The 14,931-nt window shown below is 38.7% G+C and overlaps 1 protein-coding gene across 9 annotated transcripts in view; it reads left to right on the plus strand.

Moving 5' to 3' along the window:
- Positions 1 to 14,931, plus strand: part of BBX (BBX high mobility group box domain containing) — a 318,462-nt gene that overhangs the window by 261,175 nt on the left and 42,356 nt on the right. For all 9 annotated transcript variants that reach the window (XM_080656467.1, XM_080656468.1, XM_080656461.1 and 6 more), the window contains 2 exons: positions 1,990 to 2,064; positions 10,097 to 10,177. In XM_080656467.1, coding sequence (XP_080512593.1) covers positions 1,990 to 2,064; positions 10,097 to 10,177 — 156 coding nt within the window. The remainder of the gene's footprint in view (positions 1 to 1,989; positions 2,065 to 10,096; positions 10,178 to 14,931) is intronic.

A 14,931-nucleotide genomic window follows, 5' to 3' on the forward strand; every position in this document is an offset into this window, starting at 1 on the left:
TCATGTGAAATAGTGTTGGCCCCAACTTTGAAAGCACAGATGCTTAACCATTGATCTCTGAACCCCTAGGGATCTAATGAAATCTCTAAAATGTGGTATGAAATTTGGTTTTGTGGACATATGTACATGTTTGTGGGTTCTACAGCACATGGAAGATTACAAAGAGATTTCCTGATCTCTTTGATATAAAGAGTCCCTGATGTAATATTTCTTCAGGAGCTCCCTACTCATGTCATTAACGAAATATCTCCTTTATCTCAATATTAATGTGCAAAACGTCCTTTTATTGAGAGAGAAACTTGTGAAATGCTTTTCAAAAATCTAGATGGTTTATACTGGTTCTATTTTGTCCACTGTCTGATTTAAGCCTTGAAGAAAGACATTGTCTTTACATAAACTGTTTGTCTTCTCAAACTTTTATAGAGGGTTAGTAGGAATGAAAAGTGATGTCTGAAGTAAGACCTGCCTGGTGTATAATTCTCAGGACTTCAGGGAAATCCTTGTGGATTCCTATTTGCAGTCTGTCATGACTTGCACTGACAGGTTTCATGGTTAGACCAAGAGGAGGTCTACGATTTTATCCTCACATGCGTTCAGTGTCTTCAGAGCACTTGGTTAACACTACCCACTTATGGTAGTTTGTTTATATCTAGTTTGTTAAATAGGATTTGCTTTTACTTATATTTATTCTAAAAATGTGTAGATGTCTGATTGGAATTAATATTTTCCTAATGGCTTCAGCAATGAATAAAGTCAATGATTTCATCACTTTCTTTACTATTTCTTATCCCTAAATATCGCTTTGATACTATGTCACCAAAACTGGTTTCATTGTTTTTCTAGCCAACATAATTTAATTGAGATTAAAATTGATTTTTGTGGTTGAAGAGTTATGATTAAGGTGCATTTTTTGCTTAGTAAGTATCTTTTGATGGAGTTGATGAGCACAGTTAATTGATGAAAAATATTTTTATTGGCCTGGGAATGGGCTAACTTTATATTGTCCAGGCTTTTTGTTCTTGTGACTCACTTTCACCCTATATTGTAGCTGGACAGAAGTTTGTGCACTTTGGAACCAAAATTAATAATTGACCTTGCTCTCAAAAAATCCTTGGAAAGTTTTCCACATGGCCCTCAGTGCAAACTAATGAGGCTACCATAATTAGGGCCAAGTGGAAACAAAAGGTCTCTTAGTTAAACTAAATGTGGTGTGGCAGAACCCTCTGTCCACTGTCAGGCAGCTGAAGTGTGTGTGTGTGTGTGTGTGTGTGTGTGTGTGTGTGTGTGTGTGTGAGAGAGAGAGAGAGAGAGAGAGAGAGAGAGAGAGGTGTTATAAAAGAAAAACATACTGTTTGTCTTCAGTGAACAATTTGTTGAGTTCTATTGCTCTATTATCATGGCTTATTTTCTTGCCATAATCCTATAAAATGGAGACTGTCTTCGTCATTGTCATCATCAATTTACAGTTGGGAAAAATAAATTGCAGAAAGGTTAGCTAAGCTGTGCAAGTTCGTGTAGCTAGTGAGGAACAGATCTAAGATACCAGATACCCTGACCCACATCCATATGCGTCTCCAATATTGTTTTACAACTGCGCCTAAGCAGAAAATAGCTTGGGGGATAGTGGTGTAGGGAAGAAAGAGAGTGACTGTCTTTACTTGCAGCTTCCAACTTTTAATAATATTTTAAGAAATCCATTGAAATAAGGAAATTCATCTCAACAGGTATCAACTGCTATTTGACATGTAGCTAATACTCTTACAAGAGACATGGCAAATGAGCCATGTCTTTATTCTTTAAATCACCTGTTTTTAGAAACATGGCCTTTGTCTTCCTTTATAATTTGCACTGTTCTTCTAAAAGAGATTTGAGGGTGATGACTCATGTCTTAATCTCCATCAGTGTCTACAGTGGGAATATATGGCAAAACCTATTACTCTGATATGGGAAAATGTTTTTGTGCATTAAAAACTACTTGTTTCCTTTCAGATATCTTCAAGTACATCCCACCCCGATGTTCCTTCAAAACAGTGTCAAGCATCAGCCTTGTTTCAGTTTGCAGAGGTATGGCCGCCTCCTCCTTCTCCTTCTCCCCCTTCTCCTCCCCTCCCCTTTAGTCCTCTTCTTCTTCTTCTTCAATACTTATTGGGCTCAGAAAACTTACTGAGCTTGGGGAAATAGTGGAGTGAAGTTTTAATAATATATAGCGAACTTTAGGTGTGCCTCTTCCCATTCCTGACATAATACACATAGCTGAATACTGTTTTTTGCTGTCTTTGCTGTAATTGTAGTCAGATTAGCTCCATATATCATACCCATTTTGTAACCATTCATTAAAGAGTTCATTCAGAATAAGCACTTTCTAGTAATTTTATTTCATTTTTGCCTTGTTTTTAATTTATTTTTAAAGCTTGGAAAAACTGCTGTCAACATGAACACCATAGGATTCCAATTTATTAAATTTTCCTAATAGTGAAATTATATGCTGTAACTCATGAATAACTCTCACAGCAATGCAGTGGCGAATCTGACCTGTGAAATCATCAGTGATTACCTTTCACTGTGGTATAGCTTCAGCCAGTATTTTCATTAATCCCAGGCTTGTGTCCAGTCAGCTCTTACAGGATCTCGGATTTCTTTGGTTTGTCAGCCAGAGACAGAGCACACACTAGAGAGCATTTTTTTGGTAGATATGATTAGGAGGCAAATTTGATAGGCTTGATATGGCCACAAGGCTCTGGCTTCCTCCATAGGCTTGTTTCCAGTGAGCACTATATGACAAATCATAAAATGTATATAATTCTTGAAAATAAGATGCTGTCTTCTTTAGGTCTTTCCTCCTTTTCCATTATATTAATTCCAGTAAAAAGCATATCATAAACTGATCAGTCCCATATGGGGTTGAGAGAAAATGACAAGCAGGACTTGTCTGTTTAATATTGGTACTTTGAATCACTTTGATTTGTTGAATAGAATGCTGTGTAAGTGAAATATAAAATGATATCCTTTTGACAGAAGAAAATCCGGCATCTTATTTTGAAAATGATAAAAATTACTTTTAGCCCTTAAGTTAAAAGCTGCTTCCTCTTGGGAGAGTTGTGTCAACCACTATGACTTTATAGCACAGTTGGCCTGCTTATCCTTTCCTTCTCACTTTAGCTGTTGAGGGTGATGCAATGAAAATGGTAAAAACAGTATCAAATGTTATCATTTCATTAAGAACAATTTGCTTGATGAATTTGAATAAACTAAGATATTATTATAATTTTTCATTAGGATAATCTGTTTTTTAAATTTATCTTTAATCTTGATACCTGAGTGAATCCCATCCAACTTTTTAGAAACACTTCCTCCAAAACAGAATGTATTTGCTACGTATTGTGTTTGACTAAATTCTGCACTCTAGCATGAATTTTAGAAAGGCAGTAGCTCATCTTTGATACACCTGATATTTACACATTACCTACCAAGAGTATTCAACTTAACATGCAAGTACGGGATATGTCAGCGGGTGCTGGTGCATTTCTAACAGCCATCACCACTGAGAGTGTGATCGTTATTTGAGTGATACCATCGTTAGATTTATTAGGAGCTCCTGGAGCCCTGGGAGCTCTGAAGGAGCAGTTTGATGGTGTAACAGCCTGTGTCCTGTGACTCTGGAGGACCAGATTATGTGCCTCTCTGCAGCAAGTCAGTTTGTCCTTACTGCTCAGTGTATGCGTTCCTCCAAGCTCGAGGAGGTCCTCCCCACCAGGGAGAAAAGAACCTCCTCCGACTTGGACATTGTGCAAAGAGGCGTTTCCTTGCACAGATGTCATCTTCTCAGTAGCACTTGTCTCCTGAGGGCTTCATTTTCTTGGCCATGGGATATATAGAAGGTTTGAGGGAGCTTAAAAAAATAGTTGTTTTGGAAACTTACTAGTTGTTGTTTCAAGACATCGTAGTGGAGGAAGGAATGCATGATGGAAAAACAAAATAAAATGTTTTGCCCTAAGATCAAAAGCAATTTCCCCTCCCAACTCAGTATATTATTTTTCCTAGTTATATTTTGCCTAGCTTGATAATGTGAGCCTTTTAATTCCTAAGCAAATTAAACAAGTTATAACATACCTCGTTATTGAGTAAATGTTATATGTGATTATGTGAGAGAGGTACTTGATTCTCTCCAGTATAAAACTTCTCTATCACTTTCCTCCACTGACCCAAGAATCCCTAAGTAAGGTTCAATCTCTTAGCACCTTATGAGTTGATCTTTTTGTCAGCCTAATACTGTGCTGGTTTATATAAAACTAAACAAGACTTAACTAGGTGAACTAAAAAGTGATATGAGCATGTATATTGCAGAAATAGAATAGGCTGTAATTACTTTGATCATATCCCTAAAGCTCTTATAATTACTTCATAAAACACCCATCACCTTTGAGAAAACACAGGGACTATAGTAATTCTTGTTTTAATTAGTCTTAGTAGAGGTTCTAAAACTTTAAATAACACCAGAGTCACCCTCAAGTCATTTTTATCACAGATTGCTGAGCCCACCTCCAAAGTTTCTGACTTACTGAGTCTGGAGTAGGGCCTGAGAATTTGCATTTCCAAAAAGTTTTCTATCAGGAAATAAGAGTTTAAGACCATTGTTCTGTAATTTAAAAATTTTACCGAAAGCTGTTTATTCGTCATTATTAAGGCACTTCCTAGTGTTTCTGGGACCTCATAGGGAAAGGATGAAGTGAGGAAGGGATGGACATGTAATAGAAAATTTCCCAGTGGGCCACTTTACACCCCCATCCCTTTTAATAGGGATTCTCACTCATCTTATGTATACTTTTATTTAAGAAGTTTTTTTATATAATTTAGGAATCAATTTACTGTTTTAAAATGTTTAGCTGTAATATCATTTTAAGATCAGGCTTATAAAATTCTTAGAGACCATTCCTGCTAATTTAATTTACAGATGTCAGTAACTCCAGGAAGAGATTAGCTAGATCTACTCTTGGCAATGAGTCATTTATTGTGCAATATCATTATCCTAGAAACACACCTTTTAAAAAAACTATAAGCCTTGGGCGTTTCTTTAAATTGAAAATGTTTTTCTCTCATAATGAGTCCTAAGTCTCTGCCTTGCAAGGTGAGAAGGATATTTTTTCTTCTTAACCAAACCTGATAAGTTTTAATACTGAGGTTAACCTATATATACGGAGACATGAAACTGAGTGAAGAACATTTTTGCTTCTAAGTTTAAATGAATGCTTACATTTAAAAGGAGAAAATATGTCTGCTCTATAAGATCTAGAAAGAAATAATAGGGTACAGAACCTGTTTTCCCCCATGTCAGCCTGTCTCCCATTCCTTATTGACACTCACAATTCACCTAGATTTAACCCAGCCCATGTGAAGAGCCATCACTGTTTCCAAGCCCCTATTCATTAAGTTGGTTAGAATGAGTTTCCTAGCTGCATCTTTCATTGTTTACAGGTAAAGTAACACATCTGTCACTTTTTAGATCTCATTTACTGAAGACTAATGACCAAATGTAAAGCCAGAAGGGATCTCTTGTCTTCCATTATTTAACAAATCTGAAAGCCATGACCATATTCTCTGCTCTGTGGCTGGCTCTTACACCTAGAGCATATCTTTGCATTGAAAAATTACGTATTTACTTGGAAGACAAAGAGCTAATCTGGATGATTTAGACAAATAGATTTGAATATTAAACTTAAAAGGTATTTTCTTTGCCAATATAAATACACCAAGTTTAAGCCATTATCACAAGTGAATATATGCAATAAGTGCTAATTTAAGGCATTTGTTTTCATGATGAAATGCTTAGTGTGTTACAGAATATTGCATTTGAAAAAAACTCCATGTACTCACACTGCAGCTAATCAGTGTAAGAATATTACATGTTTTATTGGAAGCATTAATATTTCTTTAGGGTAAGGTAGACCAGTCATCTCACTTTGTTCATTTGTTCTTTGATTCAGTGATTTATTCAGTTATTATTGGTCATTTTCTCACAGGGTACAATGTTTATGGTACCCCTTGTAATTGTAGAAGACTTCCGCCATTACCTAATTGGCACTTTTTATCTTTACCACCTGTACTCCCATACCTCAGGCCAGCTATAAAATTAGCAGATTAACATTCAGGGTGAGAATTTTTCTTAGCTCTTTTTGCTGCGCCTCATGTACTATTACACCTAACCCTTTTTTAAAAAAATATCAAAACATTACATAATAACCAGAGGAGAGACTACAGTGGAGTTAGCAGATTGTCAAGCACCATCAAGTCAAGGAAAATGAAAAGCAAAGCCAGGAGCATACTGTACAGTATGGCCCCCTAGTGCCCTCTACCCAGGAGTGTAGCAACATGCCCTTCCACCACTAGCTGACCAGTTATTGAAACATTGAAAAACATGTATTAACTATATTGTTCTTACTTGAAAGGATATGTGTGTCTTAAATAGGAAAAAAAAAAAGGAAAAAAATGGGGGGATAGGGAGGGGGACGGGGAATGAAGTGGTATAACATGTAACAAATGGTCATTGTACAAGCTATTCTTATAATTGAAAACTTAGAGTAGATGAGATTACCAAGAGAATCATGTATAAGTGAAAAGAGAGGGGATCTTAAGACAAAACCCTGAGGGATCACTATAGAGGGGAGAGCCAGCAAAGGAGAACAACAAGGAGTGGCCTGAGAGTAGGAGGAGAGTAAGCATTTTGCAGTGATAGAAGCTCAGGGAGGAGTTCTCCAGAGAAGGACCAGCCATGTGCATGCTGCAGAGAAATAGAGAGAAGCTCCAGCCATGGACATGAACATATGTTTACTTTTTCGGTCCCCACCCCAATTAATAAGCCAAAGACATTTTTAGAAAGCATATCTTGTCACTAAGACATGAAAAAAATTTTTAAGTGTTTTTATTGATTTCAGAGAGAGAGAGAGAGAAACATCAATGATGAGAGAGAATCATTGATCGGCTGCCTCCTGCATGCCCCATACTGGGGATTGAGCCTGCAAACCAGGCATGTGCCCTGACAGGGAATCGAACCGCAACCTCCTGGTTCATAGTTCAATGCTCAACCACTACGCCGGTGCCAGCTGAGCTGAAAATTTTACTGTCACATAAATGTTGGACTAACACACATTGATCCTTCCTACATGTGCCCTTTGGAAATCAGCTTTCCAGCAACTTTGAGCATTTAAAATACTTCCCTATACCTACACAATTTTTCTCTCAAGGGCAATGAGTAAAATTGTTCTTGCTAAACACAGGTGATTCCTTTTGAAAGCCAAGGAACTGTTCCCAAGCCCTGACTCAGACAGCTGAGCATAAACTCAGATGGCAGATAATACATCCATGCCCTCACTAGTTCTTCATTAAGCCTTGGTTGTGCCATTCACTGCTTTAGGCACAAGATACATGGTAGTGAACAAACACATAGAATCAGAGAGCATAAACCTACAGCTACAAAAGCGACAGCAGAGGGAGCCAGTGGAAGAACTAGAAACAGTGTCATGGGCTGTCGATGCTGCTCTACCCAGGTTGTTATCCTTCAGCAGTTCTTGAGGGTATCATATGGTTATGTGACAGATGTAATATTCTGCAAATTATTAAATTTAACAATAATCCTCTGACATTGCAATTTTTAATTCTATTCCAATTTCAGTGTGTAACTAATTTTTGCAATTGTACTAAAAGAGTTTATGTTTATTAGTGTTAATGATAAGATCCTTATTACTAATATAAGCATTACTTATTGAAAACATAATATGGACTCAGCACTATTGCAAACCCTTCACCAACATAAAATTTAATCTTCACAATAGTAATATAAGGCAGGTATTATTTTTTCTATTTTGAAGATGAGGTAAATGAGGCTCAAAGTCTTAATTATTTGCTTAACTCCACACAGCAAAAAGTTAATGAAGGCACATCTGTCTGACAAAGAAGCCATGTTCTTTCTATTATATAACCTTGGTTTAAGGGATGCATTCATGTTCAGTTCTTCCTTAAAGATACTGCAAATCGGTGATTATATTAATGTGTTTCTATTAGTCTAGTGATAAGGTAATTCAACTTCTCTAGAAAAAGTAAACGTGGCATATATCAGAAAGTTAAGCTAAAGGAAATTTTTTCAAATTTCAGAAAGATTGAGCCTCATAAATTGATCTTCTAAAGAAAAAGTGATTAGGATGAATAGGAAAGGACTCTGTGAAAAATGATAGTACCTAGGAAGAAAAAGTCCTTAAAACTTCTCAAACTAGGCCCTTCTAAATAACCCAGGTAGCTTATCAAATATTTGCCTCTAGAAAGGCCTCTTATGCTGCAGGTCTTTTAGGGAGAATTCCCACCAGCAGCAAAGCACCTAGACTCTCCTGCAGCTGACAGCTCCATAGACTCCCCTGAGGGCGGGGCTGGGGTCACCTATGGCAGGATTGCCTCCTACAGGGAACTGAGCAATATCTCTGTCTTAAACTGAGAAAGAATTCGGAATCACAAAGAATACAAAAAGCCAGCTAGCAGCTCTAATGATGACAGAACTTCTCCAGGGAAAGCACACTTTGTAAAGATGCTTACCATATGTCCTTCTGAGTTCTGTACTGAGTTAGGGTAGAAATGGAAAATGAAATTTTCATGGAAAAATGACAAAGGACAGTGCTGTTCATTGTTACCAGTGCCTGGCTACTGTTTAGCCAAACTGAAAGGAGAGTAAGCAGTCAGTGTAATATTGTATGTATATGTGTGTGCTACAACATAGGTCCTTAATTGTACAACTTATTTAAATTTGTGGTATTGATTGTCAATCCTTGTGTGTACTTAGAACATAGTCTCAAAGGAAGAGCCAATCTATATTATAAAAGGCCTGTGGCTATAACGCCATAATGAACGGTCACCAGGAGGTGCGTTGATGGGTCTCAAGACACGGCAGAGTTTGGGGTTCCCCCCACCCCCACTGCGGCAGCGTGGTGGGTCTGGGATTTCCCGTGCTGGGCCTCTAGTGTTTTATATAAAACTAGAGGCCCAGTGCCCAAAAATCGTGCACGGGGTAAGGTGTGTCCCTCAGCCCAGCCTGCACCCTCTCCAATCTGGGACCCCTCGAGGGATGTCCGACTGCCCGTTTAGGCCCGATCCAGGACTGCTGGCTCCCAACTGCTCACCTGCCTGCCTTCCTGATTGCCCCTAACCACTTCTGCCTGCCAGCCTGATCACCCCCTAACCACTCCCCTGCCAGCCTGATTGCCCCTAACTGCCCTCCTCTGCAGGCCTGGTCACCCCTAACTGCCCTCCCCTGCAGGCCTGGTCCCCCTCCAACTGCCCTCCCCTACAGGCCTGGTCCCCCCAACTGCTCTCCCCTGCAGGCCTGGGTCCCCCCCCCCCCCAACTGCCCCTCCCTTCAGGCCCAGTCACCCCCAACTTCCCTCCTCTGCTGGCCTGGTCACTCCTAACTGCCCTCCCCTGCAGGCTTGATCACCCCCAACTGCCCTCCCTTGCAGGCCTGGTCTCTCCCAACTGCACTCCCGTGCTGGCCATCTTGTGGCGGCCATCTTGTGTGTTGGAGTGATGGTCAATTTGCATATTACTCTTTTATTAGATAGGATTCTTAGTTCCCCAGCTCCTACCATACTGCTTAGGATATTTATATTGGATTCTCAAAAAAATATTTTACTTGGTGTTCTTTCCTCAGAGCTCCCAAACATATTTCTTTGCACAATTAACTAGTCACTTTGGTAAATACAAATGGGCTCTAAATAGCTCTTTTATATATGACCAGTTGATGAGTTGATACTTATATAGAAATGGAAATGTGTGTCTTCTCGTAAGGTTAGAATTAAATTTAAAGCCTGGAATATAAAAGATAATACTCTTGTCATTAAATAGCCACCATATTCATGCCTGTTTTTTTGTTACTGTTTTGGAGATTATTTACTAAAATTGGTTCGAAAATTATAATCCCAAGCATGCCACATTTAAAGTTATTTGGTACTTGGGAGCAATGATGTTCTCATAAACTAAGGAAAGTTCCTAAATGTATGAATGGGAAGCAAGAATTCTGATATCACAATTAATATTCTTATATGAATTGTTTTCAATATAGATTTCTTCAAACACTTCGCAGTTGGGTGGTGCCGAACCTGTAAGACGCTGTGGAAAGTCTGCACTCTTTCAACTAGCAGAGGCAAGTTTCTAAGAATATACCAAGATGAGCTATGCAGAGGCGGAAATCACAGAAATTAATCATATTCCTTTAACTGTACCATTTCACCTTTGCCCATAAAGTGTGTTGTATCTAATTTTCCACAATGAGAGGGTTAACCTTAAATTTAGGAAAAAAAGGCGTCTTGCTAACTAAAAGTCATTAAGCATTAAAAAAGGTTACCCAGGGAAATTGCAAAATCCTTTTCACAAGTAGTAATATTTTAAAGTAAGGTCAGTTTTGTCTCTCTCAGATCAGTTAAATAAGTCCAGCTTGAACTCAGAAGAATGGTCCAGGCCCTTTTCCTCTTTGCTGATTCTCTTGTAATATATGTAAATCCCTAGAAATGCACTATTTTTAAACCAGGTGGTAGATGTTTTAATTTTTGTTGTTTTTAGAGAACTCAAATGACATGTTCTAAGTCAGGTTTTATAACATTTGTCAGTTGTACATCTGACCTGACATGGATTTAAAATTCCTTTGGCAAAGTAGAAAATGTGTTTTTATAAATCCTATGAGGCGGGTGATGGGTTGGGGAGGATGATGCCAGAAGTTTTTAGGGTGGGCAGGAGTAGTGACTTTGCCAAGCTGTGACTGGTCTGCCTTAAGGGAACCCGTGGAAGAAATTTTTTCAGGACGCTATAGTAACAGTTCTTTCTTCTAGTGAGACAAATTAGGAAGTTAAAAAAAAAAAAATGGGTAACCAAAATCTCTTATAAACTTTTTTTCCCTCTCATGTTTCTGACTTCCTACCCACGAGTTCCTTCTGAGATGTTTTGTTGTTGTTGTTTTTAGTGATACAGTTCTTTTATAAATCTTAAGTAGTTTATTAATTTAATGGGATGTCCTGTCATTTTCCAAATTTTATGGCAGCTTATATCATAAAAATTTAGGAGTTTTAAATGTCTTAACATTAAGCTTTTAAAGTCTAGCCAGATCCAAATTAGAAATATAAATATACAAAGGCCTGAAGCAATAAAGAAGTATATAAACAGCAGAATAAACCTATCTATTGTTGTCTGACATTAAGCTGACCAGCTTCTGTATAAGATAAACTCAGACCCAAATAGAGATCTGTAAATGACTAGAAAACTTAACAAAGGCCACAGGGAATACTATATAATAAAAGGGTAATATGCAAATCCACCGAATGGCGAATTGCAGCGGCAGTGGCGGGAGCCTCTTCCGCCTTCGCAGCAGCGCTAAGGATGTGCGACTGCTCCCCGCAAGCCTAAGCAGGCAGTCGGACATCCCCTGAGGGCTCCCGGACTGTGAAAGGGTGCAGGCTGTCGTACATCGGGCCTCTAGTAGTTTGAATAAAATAGAAGGATCTCTTACCCTTTGAGACAGCATGGAGGGACCTGGAGAATGTTATGCTAAGTGAAATAAGCCAGTCAAAGAAAGACAAGTATCACATGATCTCACTCATCTGTGGAATCTAATGAACAAAATAAACAGATGAACGGAGTGGATCCAGAGATATGGAAGTATGGAACAGAGTGTGGAATCTCAGAGGGAAGGCGGAGGAGGAGGATGGGTGGGTGGGAATAGATCAGCCAAGGAATTTGTAAGCAAATATGTATAACCCATGGACACAGACAATAGGATGGTGTAGGCCTGGGGCGGGGGGTGGAGATGGATTAGAAGAGGTCAGTGGGAGAGAAAGGGGACATATTTAATACTTTCAACAATAAAGATTAAAAAAAAAAAGAAAGCGAAAGAACTGGGTGAGTCAGTAGCAAAGTACTATTGCAGGTAGAACTTTAATAGTAAGGATCTGGTGCCTAGTGTGCCTTTGGAGTTAGAGTCGTAAACAGAGAGACTATGAGGCCATGAATTTGTCTAGTGTCTTTCTGACTATATAGATTGTTAAGACAATTTATTTGAAAGAAGTGATTATTACCCAGCTGGTGTTGTTCAGTGTTGAACTTCGATCCTTGAACCAGAAGGTCACAGTTCAATTCCCAGTCAGGGCACATACCAGGTTGTGGACTCCATCCTGAGTAGGCGGCTTGCAGGAGGCAGCTGATCAATGATTCTCTCTTATTGATGTTTCTGTCTCTCTCTCCCTTCCTATCTCTGAAATAAAAACAAACAAACAAACAAACAAACAAATAAATAAATAAATAAAAACCTAAAAAACAAAACCTGCTAAAAGAAAAGAAGCGATTATCTTGCTTGAATATTAGGAATGTGTAGCCCTCTCTTCAGTTCCTAGTTGTGTGTGTTACACATATATACAAACACCTACATATGGTTTTTATTTCTATTTTTTAAATTTAAGTATAAAAACAAACAAACATTAATTTGAAAAGGTATATGCACCCCTAAGTTCATTGCAGAACTATTTACAATAGCCAAGAACGGGAGGCAGCCTCAATGTCTATCCATAGATAAATGGATGCATATGGTTTTTAAAATATTAAACACTAAATTGTAAAACACCTAACTTTTAGTATTAATATGTCTTTATTAAACAGTTTTGTGTTAGAAAAGTGTGGACCTTTGAGGAACTTTGCTGTGGAGCTGGGCATTCTAGAGAGATGAATTTTCTTTGGCATAAGTTATTTTAAAAAAAGGATTCCCTATTAAATCAGAGCTCATTAAAAAAGAACACTCTTCTAATTTGTAGGGATGCATCCCAAATATGAAACAGATGCTATGGTCTAACAGATGTTTGAATGCTGGGATCATAATTTAAAGGGGTAAAATGACTGCAATAAGCCTATGCCAATTATAGTAAATCAGCTTATACTCAGACTTAGTTTCTTATAACATCTGAGTAAAAATACATGCTTTTGATGAAACAGGGTCGCTAAAAAATAATTTACCAAGAAAATCTTCTAACATTATTTCTCCCACATGAATGTGATGCCATAATGCCAATAGACTGTGTTTTAGAATAACATCCTGAAGCTTCCCAGTTTCTAATTAAACATAAATATGTGCACAATGGATTAACCAGCATCTCCAAATAATCAACAATAGAAATAGGCTTCCTCAATTTATTTTATTCCATGTGTACTTGGTGCTCATTTTTCTTGAACAAAACATAATATTTCATTATGTTGGGTGCCTCTTTAAATAAGTATAACAGGATATTGAGGATTTTTTTCTTTTGACCAGAATTAGTGGTATTGTCTGAAATCTGAAGGAACAGCTTTCAGTTTTTCCATCCCACAGCGAAAGCCTACAAGAGGCCACCTCCAATCTGGGCCAAACCCTTCTATTGGGATTTATAAAGAGATACTAATTCTACTGTCTCATATACTTACTGTACAGAGGTTTTTCCTCTCACCCCACCCTTAACCCAAGTCATCAGTGAGTGGGGAGATATCATAGGCTATCCAATCATCTAGAATACTTTGGATTTTCTCCCTGTCCATGAAAGTGAAGGCAGCTCTAAGAGAACCCTTATTAAAGGTTGGGGTGGTACCTACAAGAAGTGGCAAGAAGCAAGAAATGTTTTAGACATAGATTTACTGCTGAATCCTTCACCCGTCTGAGCAAGCAAAAAAAGAACTGGAGGAAGTTGGCAGCAGGGAGAGACTTGGAATGCCTGCTGCACTCCATTTTGGCATTGTAGAGATGTGTGAGTTTCCCAGGGGCCTAGTGGACACATAGGAAATAGTCCAGCTTGATCAGACAAGAGGCCATGGGACAGTCATGGGGAGGGTTGGCAGAGGATCAGCCTGGCACAGTGGGGCAGGCTCCTACACCAGGAAATACTTTGCTCAGGACACTCTGATGAGCTCCCATAAGCAGGAGTGATCTTCAGCAGTTTGCATCAGTATGGCTGTCCTGGTACTAAAATACTTGGTATTGTTAGTGCAAAGACTGTGACCTAAATCCCCTGAGTACCTTGCGGCAATGCTGCCAGCATCTCTGATCCTTCCAGCAACTAGAGGGCACGCGGGCCTGCAGAACTTTGTCCCAACCCTGAGACCACATCCCTTCTGACCAGTCAGCACCTCACCTATTAAATATTTTGCATATCATCCCTGTGCTTGGCATCCCCTGACAAGGTCATATGTAGAGTTAGCAGGAACAGACAAAAGAGAAAGACATACCCATGGGCAGTTAGTTTTACCTCCACCATTTCTTCTATCCACTAAAGCAGAATGTTTAGGCCTTCTGAAGGAAGGACTAGGAACCAGCTAGCCCAAGAACTAACTGCTCACCCTTGGCCAATTCCGTTCCTGTGGGCTGACATGGGAGGAGGAGTGAATGAGGAGAACTCCCTCAGATAGGAAGAAATGCTTGCAAGATACATCTTCTCTTTGATGAGAAGTAAGAAATATTATAGGAATATATTTATTGCTGGGCCCTATATGCACTCAAGCAGGCAGAAAGAAAACTGAAAAAGTTGGCAGCAGACACAAAGAGACTTGGATCGGCCTACACTCTTAGTGTTGGCATTGTAAGGACCCCTGTCTATTTCCCTGGACCCTGGACCAAAAGATACGCTGGGGAAGGCCCTTCTTTGAGCATTTGATTGGCATTTTAAACTGGTGAACTGTTAATAGCTAAAAGTGACCTGAAAATTCTGGGATCTATTCCAGGTGTTTTTTAGGAATCTATTCCAACTGGGAAGAGAGATTTGGCATAGTGCTGCTGAGGTTAGGAAATTGAGAAAAATATAATCCTTTATGTTTGAACCTCCATGAGGATCATACTCTTCAATTAATCGGTTACTTAATTGGTGCAGGTCCTATAATGTATTGTGTTTCCTTTTA

The sequence above is a fragment of the Plecotus auritus genome (genome assembly GCF_963455305.1).
Source record: "Plecotus auritus genome assembly, chromosome: 2".
Taxonomy (NCBI): Eukaryota; Metazoa; Chordata; class Mammalia; order Chiroptera; family Vespertilionidae; genus Plecotus; species Plecotus auritus.